This window comes from Zalophus californianus, chromosome 10, assembly GCF_009762305.2.
Source record: "Zalophus californianus isolate mZalCal1 chromosome 10, mZalCal1.pri.v2, whole genome shotgun sequence".
In the NCBI taxonomy this organism is placed as follows: Eukaryota; Metazoa; Chordata; class Mammalia; order Carnivora; family Otariidae; genus Zalophus; species Zalophus californianus.
In genome coordinates this window covers 56,540,317-56,555,698 of record NC_045604.1, presented here as the reverse complement: position 1 = coordinate 56,555,698, position 15,382 = coordinate 56,540,317, and the positions used below count along the sequence as shown (strand labels likewise).

Sequence of the window (15,382 nt, the reverse complement as noted above, 5' to 3'; positions counted from 1 at the left end):
TTGGTTGTGATCTCTCCTCTTTCATTCATGATTTTGTTGATTTGGGTCCTTTCTCTTTTTTTTTTATAATAAGTCTGGCCAGGGGTTTATCAATCTTGTGAATTCTTTCAAAGAACCAGCTCCTAGTTTCATTGATCTGTTCTACTGTTCTTTTGGTTTCTATTTCATTGATTTCTGCTCTGATCTTTAATATTTCTCTTCTCCTACTGGGTTTAGGCTTTATTTGCTGTTCTTTCTCCAGCTCCTTTAGGTGTAGGGTTAGGTTGTATATTTGAGACCTTTCTTGTTTCTTGAGAAAGTCTTGTATTGCTATATATTTTCCTCTCAGGACTGCCTTTGCTGTATCCCAAAGATTTTGAACAGTTGTGTTTTCATTTTCATTGGTTTCCATGAATTTTTAAATTCTTCTTTAATTTCCTGGTTGACCCATTCATTCTTTAGTAGGATGCTTTTAGCCTCCATGTATTTGAGTTCTTTCCGACTTTCCTCTTGTGATTGAGTTCTAGTTTCAAAGCATTGTGGTCTGAAAATATGCAGGGAATAATCCCAATCTTTTGGTACCGGTTGAGACCTGATTTGTGACCTAGGATGTGATCAATTCTGGAGAATGTTCCATGGGCACTAGGTAAGAATGTGTATTCTGTTGCTTTGGGATGGAATGTTCTGAATATGTCTGTGAAGTCCATTTGGTCCAGTGTGTCATTTAAAGTCTTTATTTCCTTGTTGATCTTTTGCTTAGATGATCTGTCCATTTCAGTCAGGGGGGTGTTAAAGTCCCCCACTATTATTGTATTGTTGTCAGTGTGTTTCTTTGCTTTTGTTATTAATTGCCTTATATAATTGGCTGCTCCCACGTTAGGGGCATAGATATTTACAATTGTTAGATCTTCTTGTTGGAGAGACCCTTTAAGTAGGATATAGTGTCCTTCTTCATCTCTTATTACAGTTTTTGTTTTAAAATCTAATTTGTCTGATATGAGGATTGCCACCCCAGCTTTCTTTTGGTGTCCATTAGCATGGTAAATGGTTTTCCACCCCGTCAGTTTCTATCTGGGGGTGTCTTTGGGTCTAAAAGGAGTCTCCTGCAGACAGCATATTGATGGGTCTTGTTTTTTAATCCAATCTGATAGCCTGTGTCTTTTGATTGGGGCATTGAGCCCATTTACATTCGGGGTAACTATTGAAAGCTATGAATTTAGTGCCATTGTATTGCCTGTAAGGTGACTGTGACTGTATATTGTCTGTGTTCCTTTCTGATCTATGCTGCTTTTAGGCTCTCTTTTTGCTTAGTGGACCTCTTTCAATATTTCTTATAGGGCTGGTTTTGTGTTTGCAAATTCCTTTAGTTTTTGTTTGTCCTGGAAGCTTTTTATCTCTCCTTCTATTTTCAATGACAGCCTAGCTGGATATAGTATTCTTGGCTGCATATTTTTCTCGTTTAGTGCTCTGAAGATATCATGCCAGTCCTTTCTGGCCTGCCAGTTCTCTGTGGATAGGTCTGTTGCCAACCTAATGTTTCTACCATTGTAGGTTACATATCTCTTCTCCTGAGCTGCTTTCAGGATTTTCTCTTTGTCTCTGAGACTCGTAAGTTTTACTATTAGATGTCGGGGTGTTGACCTATTTTTATTGATTTTGAGAGGGGTTCTCTGCCTCCTGGCTTTTGATGCCTGTTTCCTTCCCTACATTACGGAAGTTCTCTGCTATTATTTGCTCCAATATACCTTCTGTCCCTCTCTCTCTTTCTTCTTCTTCTGGGATCCCAATTATTCTAATGTTGTTTCATCTTATCGTATCGCTTATCTCTCGAATTCTGCCCTCGTGATCCTGTAGTTGTTTATCTCTCTTTTTCTCAGCCTCTTTATTTTCCATCATTTGGTCTTCTATATCGCTGATTCTCTCTTCTGCCTCATTTATCCTAGCAGTTAATGCCCCCATTTTTGATTGCACCTCATTAATATCCTTTTTGATTTCGACTTGGTTAGATTTTAGTTCTTTTATTTCTCCAGAAAGGGTTTCTCTAATAACTTCCACGCTTTTTTCAAGCCCAGTTAGTATCTTTAAAGTCATGATTCTGAACTCTAGGTCCGACATCGTACTAATGTCCGTATTGAGTAGGTCCCTGGCAGACTGTACTACCTCTTGTTCTTTTTGCTGAGGTGATTTTTTTCGTCTTGTCATTTTGTCCAGAGGAGAAGAGATGAATGAGAGAACAGAATGCTAACAGGTTAACAACGTCTCCAGCAAATATACTCTATACAAATCAGAAAAGACCTGAAACCAGGGGACAAGAAAGGGAAAGAAAGAAGAGAAAAAAAAAAAGGAAAAAGAAAAAGATAAACACAAATAAAAACAGAACAAAACAAAAAAAAACAGAATATGATCAAATATGATCAGGCTAGTGCATAGATCAGTGCCACACACTAGCTTTTGGGCATATTTTGGTCTGTTAGAAGAAAGTGCCTGCTAAAATTTTAATGGAAGAAAGACTTATATATGTACAAAATAAGGGTTGATACAATGAAGGGATGGCAGATAAAAATGTAAAGATGAAAATTATAAAAGATTTTATAAAAGGAATTGATGTAAAGATGAAAATTATAAAAGATTTTATAAAAGGAATTGATAAGATAAGAAGTTGTTTTTAAAAAGAAAGAAGATTTAAAAAGAAAAAGAAAAAAGAAAAAAAGAAAAATAAAGGGTGAGAATGTGATCAGGCAGGAGAATAGAACAAAGCCATACACTAGTGATTTAGGGTATATTTTGATCTGTTAGAAGAAACTGTATCTCAAAATTTTAAAGAGAGAAGAACTTATATATATATGCCAAAAATAAGGGTAACTACTATGAAGGGATAAAAATATGACTCTAAAAATGAAAAATAAAAAATATTTTTTTTGAAAGGGATTGATAAGATGTTGTTTGAAAAAGGGTAAAAGAAAAATTCAAAAAAAAACAGTTAAAAAAATTAACTTTGAAAAACTAATGAATTATGGTAAAAAAGCCATGAATTCTATGTGCAGTATTCCCCTAGCGCTGGAGTTCTCCTGTTCTCCTTGATCGGTAAACTTGGTCTTGGCTTGCTGGCTCTTCGTGCTGATCTTCTGGGGGAGGGGCCTGTTGCCGTGGTTTCCAAATGTCTTTGCCGGAGGCAGAATTGCCCTGCCCTTGTCGGTCCAGGCTAAGCAAGCTGCTCTGGTTTGCTCTCAGGAGCTTTTGTTCCCTGGAAGCTCTCCGTACAGCTTTGGAGGACCAGGGTGAAAATGGTGGCCTCCCAATCTCTGCCCAGAGGAGCTGAGAACTCGGGGCCCGCTTCTCAGTGCGCCCCCAGAGAAAACCAGTCACTCCCAACTCCCCGGGCTCCGGCCGCACTCTGTGCTCACTGGGCCTGTGATTGAGCGTTTCTATGTCTGGCACCCGACCCCGTGTGGAGTCTCCAAACCCAGCAGATCCCTGCAGTGCGCTTCCGCGCCGCTCCTCCCAGGGGAGGAAGGGGAGTCTCCCTGGCTCTGCTGCTTGTTGGGTCCCTGCTGGAGGAACAGTGGCCCGACTGGGCCGCGGATCACAGTTTATGGCAACCCCGAGCTGAGAGCCCGCGCCTCGGCTCGGTCTCCGCAGCCAGCTTCCCTGCTCCGATACCTGGGAGCTCTGCCCTGGTCATTCTGTGACCCCGAGGGTCCTGAGACCAAACTGTCCCGCGAGGGTTCCACCCCTCGCTTAGCCAGTGGAGCGACGTCCCTCAGCGGAGCCAACTTCTAAATGTTCTGATTTTGTGCTCCGCGGCTCTATCACTTGCCAGAAGAGGCTGATGGAGGCCCCCTCCCCCACTGTCTCTCCTCCCGAATATCGCCTCGGATTCACTTCTCCGCACGTCCTACCTTCCAGAAAGTGGTCGCTGTTCTGTTCAGAGTGTTGTTACTCTCCTTATCTTTGATCTCCTGTTGAGTTCGTAGGTGTTCAGAATGGTTTGATCCCTATTCAGCTGAATTCCTGAGACCAGATGAAATCCAGGTCTCCACTCTTCCGCCATCTTGCTCTGCCCCCCCAAAGACCAGTTTATTTCCCTTTTTTTTAAAAGATTTATTTACTTATTTTAGAGGAAGAGAGCGAGCACACACGAGTGGGGGGAGGAGCAGATGGAGAGAATCTCAAGCACACTGCCTGCTGAGCACAGAATCCCACATGGGGCTCTGTCTCATGACCCAAGAGATCATGACCTGAGCTGAAACCAAGAGTCAGATGCTCAACTGGCTGAGCCACCCAGGTGCCCCTAGTTGAGTTTATTTCTAAGCATTTTATTCTTGTGCTTAATTGCAAATAGGATTGTTTCCTTCATTTCTTTTTCAGATAATTAATTGTTAGCATATTGAAATGCAATTAATTTTTATGTTGACTTTGTATCCTACAACTTTATTGAATTTGTTTACTAGTTCTAACAGATTTTGTGGAGTGTTTAGCATTTTCTATATATACCATCATGTCACGTGCAAACAAATTATTTTCTCTTTCTCTGATTTGGATGCCCTTTCTTTTTCTCGCCTAATTGATCTGGTTGGTACTTCCAGGACTATGTTGACTAAAAGTGACAAGAATGGGCAGCCTTGCCTTGTCCCTGATCTTAGAGTAAAAGCTTTAAGTTTTTCACTGTTAAGTATGATGTTGGCAGTGGGTTTTTCATAGATGAAATTAATTATGTTAAAACAATTTCCTTCCATTCCTAGTTTGTTGAAACTTTTTATCATGAAGGGATGTTGAATTTTGTGAAATGCTTTTTCTGCATATGTTGAAATGATCATGTGATTTTTATCTTTCATTCTATTAATATGATTTATCATATTTATTGATTTGGGTATGTTGAACCATCCTTGCATCCCAGGGATAAAATTCACTTGATTGTGGTTGTATGATCCAGTTCAAATGTGCATTTGAATTCAGTTTGCTAGTGTTTTTCTGAGAATTTTTGTGTCTATATGCATCAGGTGTATTGGCCAGTAGTTTTCTTGTAATGTGCTCATCTGCTTTAGCATCAGGATAATACTGGCCTCATAAAATGAGTGTTCCTTCCTCTTTAATTTTTTATTTTTTTTTGTGGAATAGTTTGAGAAGGACTGGTGTTAATTATCTTTTAAATATTTGGTAGAATTCACCATGAAGTCATCTGATCTTTGGCTTATGTTTGTTGGGAGGTTTTGGGTTATTGACTCAATCTTAGGATAGCTTTTCAAAAATCAACTCAGTTTTACTGATTTTGTTTTTCTAGTTTTTATTTCTGCTCTGATCTTTGTTAATTTCTCCTTCTGTTCTCCTATTTCTAGTTAATTGACATATAAAGTTAAGTTGTTTGAGAACATTCTTTTTTCTTGATGCAGGCATTTATGACTATAAATTGCATTCTTACTGCTTTTGCTATATCCCATACATTTAGTATATTGTGTTTCCATTTTCATTTGTTTCAAGATTTTTTTGATTTTTTACTTGACCCATCGGGGGTTCAGGATTATGTTAATCTCCACAGATTTGTGAATTTTCCAGTTTTCTTTCTGCTGTTGATTTCTAGTTTCATTATACTGTGAGGATACTATATATGATTTCAGTCTTAAGTTTATTAAGACTTGTTTTGTGACCTAACGTGATCTATCTTAGAGAATGTTCCATGTGCAGTTGAGAAGAATGTGTTCTCTGCTGTTGTCAGATTGAATGTTCTATATATATATATCTGTTAGGCCCATTTGGTCTACAGTGTTGTTCAAGTCTACTGTTTCCCTATCGATTCTGTCTGGATTTTACATCCATTACTGAAACTGGGGTATTGGGGCGCCTGGGTGGCTCAGTCAGTTAAGCGTCTGACTCTTGATTTCAGCTCGGGTTGTGACCTCAGAGTCATGATATCGAGCCCCATGTTGGGCTCTTAACTGGGCATGGATCCTTCTTGAGATTCTCTCTCTCCCTCTCCCTATGCCCTTCACCACCCCCATCTCTCCCTCTCTCAAAAAAAAAAAAAAAAGGAAAGTGGGATATTGATATTTCCTACTATTATTGTATTGCTGTCTATTTCTCCTTCAAGTTCTGTCAATATTTGCTTGTTTTCTATATTTAGGTGCTTTCATGTTGGGCGCATATATATTCATAACTATATATTTTCATGGTTGTCAGCCCAGCTTTATTACTTTCTGGAGGCTCTAGAGGAGAATCAGTGTCCTTGTCTTTTTCAGCTGCTAGAGGCCATCCACATTCCTTTACTCACAGCCTCTGTTCTCCATCTTTAAAGCCAGCAATGGTAGCCAAGTCCTTCTCATCCTGCCATTTTAGTAGACCTCCTTCCATCATCACCCTTTCTAAGACCACTGCCAGGAAAGGTTTTCCAAAGGAATTTTAAGGATTCATGTGGGCCCACCTGGATAATCCAGGATAGACTGTCTATGTTAAGATAAGTCCTTGACTTTAGTCATACCTATTAAGTCCCTTTTTGTGTATAAGGTAATATATTTACAAGTTCTAGGGATTAAGGTGTGGGCATTTGACGGGGGGGGGGAAGGGGAGAGTACTATTTTGCCTACCAAAACACCCACTGTAATGGCTAATATTAAAACATCAGACAATACCAAATGTTCACAAGAATATGGAGCAACTAGAGCTCTACATTGCTTGTGAGAATGCAAAATGGCACAACCATTTTGGAAAACAATTTGGCAGTTTCTCCAACAACTAAGCATACATTTACCACATAACTCAGTAATTCCGCTTCTAGATATTTACCCAAGAGATATGAAAACATATTTCTACAAAAATTGGTGTCTACAAATGTTCACCGCTGCTTGCATAATAATATAAAATTGGGAACAACCCAAATGTCCATTAAGATGTCAATTGATACAAATGGTGGGATATCCACACAATGGGTACTACTCAGCATTAAAAAACCAAATTGCTGATATATATAGCAACATGAATGAATCTAAAAGCATTATGATAAAAGAAACATATGGTTTGATTCCATGTAAAAGAAATTCTTGAATACAAAATCAAAAAAACCCACAAAAACCAAAAAAATATTATGATGGGAGGCTGACAAGTGGTTGCTTATGCCAGGCATAGGAGACACACAGGCTGTAATCAGGATGGGAAGAATTTGGGGTAATGGTTATTTATACATGTGAACACACTTGTCAAAATTCATCAAACTGTATACTTAAAATGCCTTTGTTTTATTGTATATAAATTATTTCTCAATTTAGTTGTTTTTAAAAGGCATAACAAACAAGGAAATGAGAAATTCATATTTAGATATAACATCATTAAATTACATAATTCCAAAGATAGAGAGATTTCAGATGTCTTTAGATACTTTTATATGTATTAATTTAACATTCCCCTCTTATTCCAACCCCCTCCCAAATTGATTATAAATTTTTCGAATGAAGAAACCAATCCCATTCAGCATATGGAACTTGCCGTGATGGGTAAGAGCCTAAATTCTGGAGTCAGAACTGGGTGTAGAGTATCTGATCCACCATTTATTTACTCTTTGACCTTGGGCAAGCTAAAAATTATATGTTTCAATTTTTTCATCCATTAAAATAAGAATAAGAATAGTTTATATGTCTTAGAGTTATTGTAATGTTAAATAAGGTAGCATACATAAATTTATACCAGGGTGATCATGACATAAATGTTAGTAATTGTTATTAGGTAAACTAGGTGTTTGAAAGCCATATGTTAATCATGTGACTCTGAAGAAATCACTTAAGCTGTGTCTTCTTAATTTAGAAAAATTGGGATAAATACCCCAAATATAAAAGATTGGAGTGAGTAGAAAATTAATTAATATTTGTGAAAATCTTGTAGACTGTAAAGTTATGTGAAAAGCATTATGATTTCAACTTCACCCTTAGATTTGTTCAACAGCATTTTGGATATTGTACTAGTTGCAGTGAGGAGCTTAAAAGTATAGAGAAAAGTAATTGCTACTTTTTGGTCTTATAATTCAACACAAAGGAATACAAAGATACATAAACCCCTCTATGAAAGAACCATTTAAATACAAATAACCCCAGTGATACATCAGCATTCCAAGGATGGTTTCTGGAGGGCTTTGGAGCTATTAACAGTCAGGCTGCACTGCTTTGGAAAGCCTGCTTGTTAATACTACAGTTTGCCTCTATAAGCAAAACTCGTTTTCTTGGAAGCTTTTTCTAAACTCCAGACTTAGTAAAATGCCTTCTCTGTTCTCCTACTGCATTTACTGTACATTATGGACATAATTTGTTTATACTTCTCTCTTTTCCAATAAGAGTGATTAAAAAGGTATAAAATCATGGATTTCCAGTTACATTTCTAATCATAGTGCTTGGCACATAGTCATAACTAATAAATGGTAACTGATGCTGTATCATATAATGACAACCTTCAAGGAGCACATAAAATAGTCACTAGGTATGTAAGCAAATAACTATTGAACATATTAATCCATGTCATAATGGCACCATGAGACATGTGGAATGTTGGCATATAGAAGGGAGTAATCTATTCATCCTCTTGGGTAGAGTTCAGGGTAGGGCTCACAAAGGATGAATAAAAATTTTCTTAGCAGAGAGCATAATTGGGATATTCTAGGAAAAGACAATAGTACATAAAAAGACACAAAATCTTGAAACATTACGGTATCTTTAAGTAACTGCAAGTAGTTTGAGATGTTTAGAGAATTAGGTTTGAATGAGAGCAGTAAAAATAACTTTGGAAAAACCATCAGGGAAAGATCATGGAAAGTCTGGTATAAGAGAATATGATATTTGGATATTTTCTGCAGGCATGGGGAGCCACAGAACTGTCTGAATATAGGAAAGTCATGTTGAAATTTATTACTTTTGGCAATATCAATTATTCTATACTTTAGCACACAGCAACATAGAACAGAGGTGTAAGAATTATATTTTTATTTTCCAAATATATTGCTTTTAAATTTCTTGATATGGCTTCAAGAATCTGTAGGAAATCATTTCTTACCTTGTGACTGCCTTTGGGATATCATCAAATGGCCACTGTGGTCCAAAGAGTCCACATCCACTGGCTATTAATGCAGTCATCTTCTCACTTTTCAAATTAACTTGAGCTCACGATACACATCTTAAGGTAAAGGAGATTTTAGTTAAAAGGGCCCTTTAAAATACATCCTCTTCTTAAAGTAGTAACCTCTGTTTTCAACCAGTATGACATCAAACAACAACTATGACATCATTGGGTTGCTCCAAGTGTCAGGACAAGGAGGTAGGTGACCCACTAGGACAATAAATAATGAATCTCTCCGCTTTTCTTCTCCTTAGCTTCTCTTACAGCCTGAACCATACTTTGAGAAAATACTTGTGTGTCAACCTGGTGATTCTTATAGACATGCAGTCAAATGAATACTCAATACAGTATAAGTGGAAGATGTGCATATTTAGTCATACATGTATCCATACACATTCATTCACACACAAAACCCCTGTGTTTGCGAATTTGTATATGCAAATATGGACATTCATGTTCAATTGGAAATTCTCTGCAAGAGAGCGTAGCTGTTGTTATGCTTCTGGAGAGATGCACATGGTACAGTGAGGGAGGTAGAGGTTCTAAATTTATTCATCCAGATTAGTTGTATTTATTAATTTAACCAAAATTTATGAGCAGACATTGCTTTAGACTCGAGTATGCAAAAAATGAATAGACATAGTTCTTGACTTGAAGAATTGTATCTAAATCTAGAAGGGATACACAGAGGTGAATAAATGAAATTCAAAGTAACACGTTCTATGGTAAAGCTACAATGTATCTCTGTAGAAACCAAGATGACTATGGAATCCTTAGTCAGACATTTAATGCCTATCCCACATAAGGCATTCATCTAAGAATTAAGGCTATTAAAAGAATGAAATACAGACCTACCTGAAAGGAGTTCAAAGTCTATGAATAGGCAATCAAAGAACAAGTAATTGGGGTCTCAGTCATATTTCCCACACACCTATATCCCACGTCAAGTTTTTCTTTTCTTAAGGGTCATGTTATTTTAAACTGTCTTACCTATTAATTTTATTCTTGTAAGAAGATGCCACACTATCCCTTTTCAGTTTATTGCTTCAATTCATAATCTCTCACAATGATAGAAATTTCATTTGAGTTGGAGATATTAAGTGAATCCAATCTCTCCTTCAGTAATGTTTGATACATATTATGTGTTCCAGGCACACAATTCAGAGCTAATGGTAGTAGTCCGGACGGGTAAATGCAGGCAATGGCTATATTAGCAACCAGATGTTTCCTCAGACAGTAGTCTGTCTATTCTTAGTAGACAGAATTAGAAAATTTTTAGACCTGGAAAGCATATGACAACTACTACCAAACACCTCTCTTCTTCACCTCTCTAAGAAAGGCATTGCCATAGCATAAGTGTGACATACCCTCCAGGTCATTAAGAACAGAATCAGAGCTTGTCAGTTCATTCCAGACCAGTTCCTAGCAACAACCAGTTAACAATAATAACAACTTTGAAGTTGGGTGTGAAATGAATTTGTGCTCCTAGGGTCGAAATGGGTGACATAATCCCACAAGTAGGGGCTGAAATTCAATCACATGTTATTTGACTTTAAAACTTTGAATTTCAATTTTTCTTTTCTTTCATTTCTGTTCCCTTCTCTTCACACCCACTCTTCCTTCCATTTTTTTTCTCCCTTCTATCCTTCTTTTCTTTCTTTTCGTGTGTAGATAGCACATGTGTCATAAAAGTCACTGCACATCAGAAACAGACTTGTATCCAATTTGGGGCATTTCCCACCAAATCCATCTCTCTTCAATGTAGTCTTTGCTATATCAAGGAAGAGAGTAGATATATCAATAACCCTGAGAAATGGTTGCAATGAAGTAAAATTCTTTCCTGAGCATGTTAGTGACAGAACAGATTTAAAACTCATTGCATGTTAGCTCACCCTTCAACACCTTGTCCACGTTGCCCAATTTATTTCTTTCAAAGAGGAAGAGGTGAAAAATAAGATGCTCCTATTCCAAACTTGACAAGTTGTAAAATATTTTTCTCAAATCAGTCTTCTTCCTGCGTCTCCCCCTCATTGGCATGTGAACTTCTTTTTCTTTCCAAATGAGTCAGTTGAGGATGCCAACATTCTCTGAATAAAAGGTGTTAGTATGCCACGACAAAAACAAAACAAAGTAAAAACAAAGTAAAGAAAATGCTGCTTCTCTACTTTTCTAAATTGTTCTCCTTGGGTGTGGTGATGTATATTTCTCTTTCAATCACTTCCTTGATACTGAACCAGGCCCTTGAAACCAAACCAAGCCCATGGGTCTTGGGTGTGATATTTAGTATTATAATGAGGGAAAAGGTCAATGAAAGTTCAGCACTGGGGTTTACCTTGGAGCAGACTGGTTTGGCCCCGTCTTCTCCAATCTCTGTGGTAAGCATGCAAGATATGCTACTCAACTACATAGAATTTTAGGTGGTGGTAGTGGTTGTTTTCTTTGTGGAGGCAGCCAAAGAATACTTGGTTTTGTAGTCAAGGTTGAGAGGAACTGACTCTAGTCCCTGCTCTGTCTTATCCTCACTGAACTCTATGAAATAATCTCCCCCCATAACCAAGGGGACAGGCTGATGGATATTCCTCCATCTGAACTAAGGAAACCTGAACAACTTAAATATTTTTAGCAAGATTGGTGTTTTTTTTTTTTTTACTTTATTAAAATATCTTCATGGTTACCAGAATAACTTTTGCTTGTAGATCTTGAGATTTGGAGCCAGGATTGATTCTAAGGTTATTCTGTTGCCTATACATTTGAGTTTATAATATCATTAAAATGGAACAAATATGAAAAACCTGAACTGGAAACTCAAATATCACCTAAGGAACACTTATTCTTTTTCATTTTGCTGGTCAATTTACTTGGAGCAAAGAAAAAACTAAACAGGCCATAGGAAGTGCTCAATAAATGAGTTTTGGGAATGACTACATATAGACAAGGAGAGAAATCACCAAATAAATGGAAACTTACTGGTTTTTTGTCATAAAGTAATAAGTTCTGCATTTAATTTTTTGCATGTAGGCTATTAGGGTGAAGACTATATAGAAATTGGGGCTTCTGCATTTTTTTCTCATAAATAATACTATTCCCTCATGGAGACAGTAGTCAAGAAGGGGAAGATTGGGTGATTGTCTTTTATTTACTTCTACCTTAGTATACATTTATTTTGTTTCTGCTCTATTGGTTTCTTCTGGCTGAAAGATAATTTGTCTTATTGCAGAAAAAACTCTATGTAGTCATATGGAGGAAAGGATGAGTATTTTATTTTTTCAAAGATTTTATTTATTTGAGAGAGAGAGTGGAGGAGGAGGGGGAGGGGCAGAAGGAGAGGGAGATGCAGGCTCCCCGTTGAGCAGGAAGCCCAATGTGGGGCTCCTTGTGGGGCTCCATTCAGGACTGGATCCCAGGACCCTGACGTTTAACCGACTGAGACACCCAGGCACCGCAGGGGGATGAGTATTTATTGAGGGCATACTATGGGCTAGGTACCAACAGAAACAAAATTATAAGAGGGATACTTATATTTTATAGATGAGGAAATAGAGATAGTACAAGTGAGCAGAACCCAGATTATTTGTGTAAAATTTTCCTGTTTTATCTTTACCTTTTTATTATAAAGTAACACAGATATAGACAAAGACACAAGTCAGATGCAAAGCCTAGTGAGTTATTAGATGGCAAACACCCATGTATTCAGATCAAGTTGGAGAACTTTTCCAGCCCCCCAGAAGCTCTTCCCAACATCAGCCCCTTTCTTGCCTCCAAAAGTCATCATTATGCTAACTGTGATCGCAGTCACATCCTTGTTTGCGTATCCCTAGACACTATAGTTTGATTTTGCCCATTCTTAAAACTTGATATGTCTCTTAAGTCTCTATCAATTTACAGATTTCTATTCTATCCCTTTCTTTGCCTTACATTATACCTATTGAAGAGTCAGCAGAATTTTACCTGTAGGTTTTCCACATTCCAGATTTGCTGAATGCATGCTTATAATGGAGTTTATTATCTTCATCCTGAAAAAATATATTTTGTGCTAATTGGCAGCTAAATCCAGAGCTTGATCAGACTTGTGTTTGACTCCTTTGGCAACATAATAAATGGTGTTGGACTATTTACTCAGGGAACACAGCACCTGGTTTTCACTTCTTCCTGATGTCAGTAACCACCAGTGCTTGATGCTACCAGTGTTTGTTCAATGTCTCTCTAGTCATTTTGGTTGTCTGAAACTTATGCTCAAGTATATTTCTTAGGAAGTGCTCATGGGAACAATATTCCTAGAGGCTTTTCCTGTTGATAACAGTTGTCTGTGCTTTTTACTTGAAGTTCAGTATTACTGGATATAAAATCCTTGGCTCACATTTTCTTTCCTTCAATATCTTCAATATGTTGCTCTTATTTTCTTCTTGCATGAAGGGTTGTGAAAATGTGTTAATCTAATTTCCTTTCCTGTATAAGTCACATTTTTTTTTTTTGCCTAAAAAGCCAAATATTTTTTTCTTTTTTATAAAGTTCAATAATTTTACTCAAATATGTTGATGTCGGATATTCTGTATGATAGCATCAGTTATATGGTGTGCTCTTTCAATATGTAGTTTCACATTCTTTTTAAAAAATATCAGGAACATTATCTTGAATTATAGTTTTTAAAATTTATTTTGTTCTCTTGTTTGGGTTTTCATTTTCAGGGACTCATCTCTTCTTTGCCTCTCTTCAATATTTGTCATTTTTTCTCAAATTCTTTTTTATCTTTCTTCATCTTGTAATTTAATGTTTTCCTCTTTTGATTTTCTGTTATTAATACATTATTTCTCACATTTATTACTCGTGTATTCTAGGATTTTAAACTTCTAATTCTCTTTTTGAGTTGTATCAACTTATTTCTGACTTTTCTAATTTTGATTGTGTTGTTATTTCATGTTTTATGTCATTAATATAGTTGGGGTTTTTTGAAATAGTAAGTTGCGGTTTTGATCTCTTTCTTTTTCATGTCTTTCTAGTGTAATTGTTTGGAATTCGACCTCGATACATTTATTTTATTTTCTTTGAAATTAGTTTTCCTGAATGTTTAGAAAGTAGTAGTGTTTCTAACTTCATAGACCTTGCTCTTCTGCAGTTAGCATCAGTGTTAAAAAATATTGCACTTTGCTTTCTGGGATTTCCTAGCTCTGTTTGCCTTCCCCACTTTTATCTGTATCTTCTTTCCTTTACCTCTCTAGTCTCTTTCTTGCTAAATGCTTCCAGTCCCAGTAATTTCTCCTCAGTGTGGAGCCCCGTGCCCTGATGGGTCAGGTTTGAGAGTTCCCAGACAGTAAACTGCTTCACCTTTTTTTTCTTTTTAAGATGTTTATTTATTTATTTGAGAGAAAAAGAGACAGAGAGAGCACAAGAAGGGAGAGAGGCAGAGGGAGAGGGAGAAGCAGACTCCCCAATGAGCAGGGAGCCGGACGACATGGGCCAGATGCTCAACCAACCAAGCCACCCAGGTGCCCCTGCTTCACCTTTATAGAGCTTACAGCAGGTGCTTTATACTCACATGTTGCTGGAGTAAACCATACCCATCTCAATGTCTGCCACTCTTCTCAAATTGACCTGTTGTACTTTTCAGATATTATCTGTTGGGTGTTTTTTGGTTCTCTTATTCTGAACATCATCAAATGGCTTGCTATTTCCCCCTGCTCTTTCCCCACACAGATGCCAATGACACACAAATCTAGTGGCTATTGGTAATTTGTCTCTACCTGCTTGTATGTTGAGGCTTGTGTTGTACCTAGTTTCCTAGTTTTGTTGGATTTTGGTTTTTGCTATCGAGATGCTGTCTTTTTAATGTAATTTGGAAGGAACCCCCCAAATCATGCTGCCACTACCATCTTTCTAGAACTTATAACAGGTGCCCCCCCCTTTTTTAAAGATTTTATTTATTTATTTGACAGAGAGAGACACAGAGAGCAGGAACACAAGCAGGGAGAGTGGGGGAGGGAGAAGCAGGCTTCCCGCGGAGCAGGGAACCCGATGTGGGGCTTGATCCCAGGAGCCCAGGATCATGACCTGAGCCAAAGGCAGACGCTTAACGACTGAGCTACCCAGGCGCCCCTACAGGTGCTCTTTTTATAGGTAAGGAATCTGAAGCCCAAAGAGGTAAATTTATTTGCCCAAGATCACGCAGCTAGCAGCAGAAGGTAAATGTATATTTAAAGCCCCTTGATAATGCTGGGTACTGAGAAACTGTCTAATGCTTGGTAATGCTCTGGACTCTCTAAGACAAAAGGGAAAAAAACGCCATCATCTATCTATCATCTATCTGTCTATTTATCTATTT

General features: G+C 37.5%; 1 protein-coding gene across 1 annotated transcript in view; it reads right to left on the bottom strand.

Moving 5' to 3' along the window:
• Positions 1–9,105, bottom strand: part of KIFAP3 (kinesin associated protein 3) — a 205,754-nt gene extending 196,649 nt beyond the window's left edge. The window contains exon 1 of the mRNA XM_027612528.1: positions 9,004–9,105. Coding sequence (XP_027468329.1) covers positions 9,004–9,083 — 80 coding nt within the window. The 5' untranslated portion in view covers positions 9,084–9,105. The remainder of the gene's footprint in view (positions 1–9,003) is intronic.
• Positions 9,106–15,382: the final 6,277 nt, after the last annotated feature.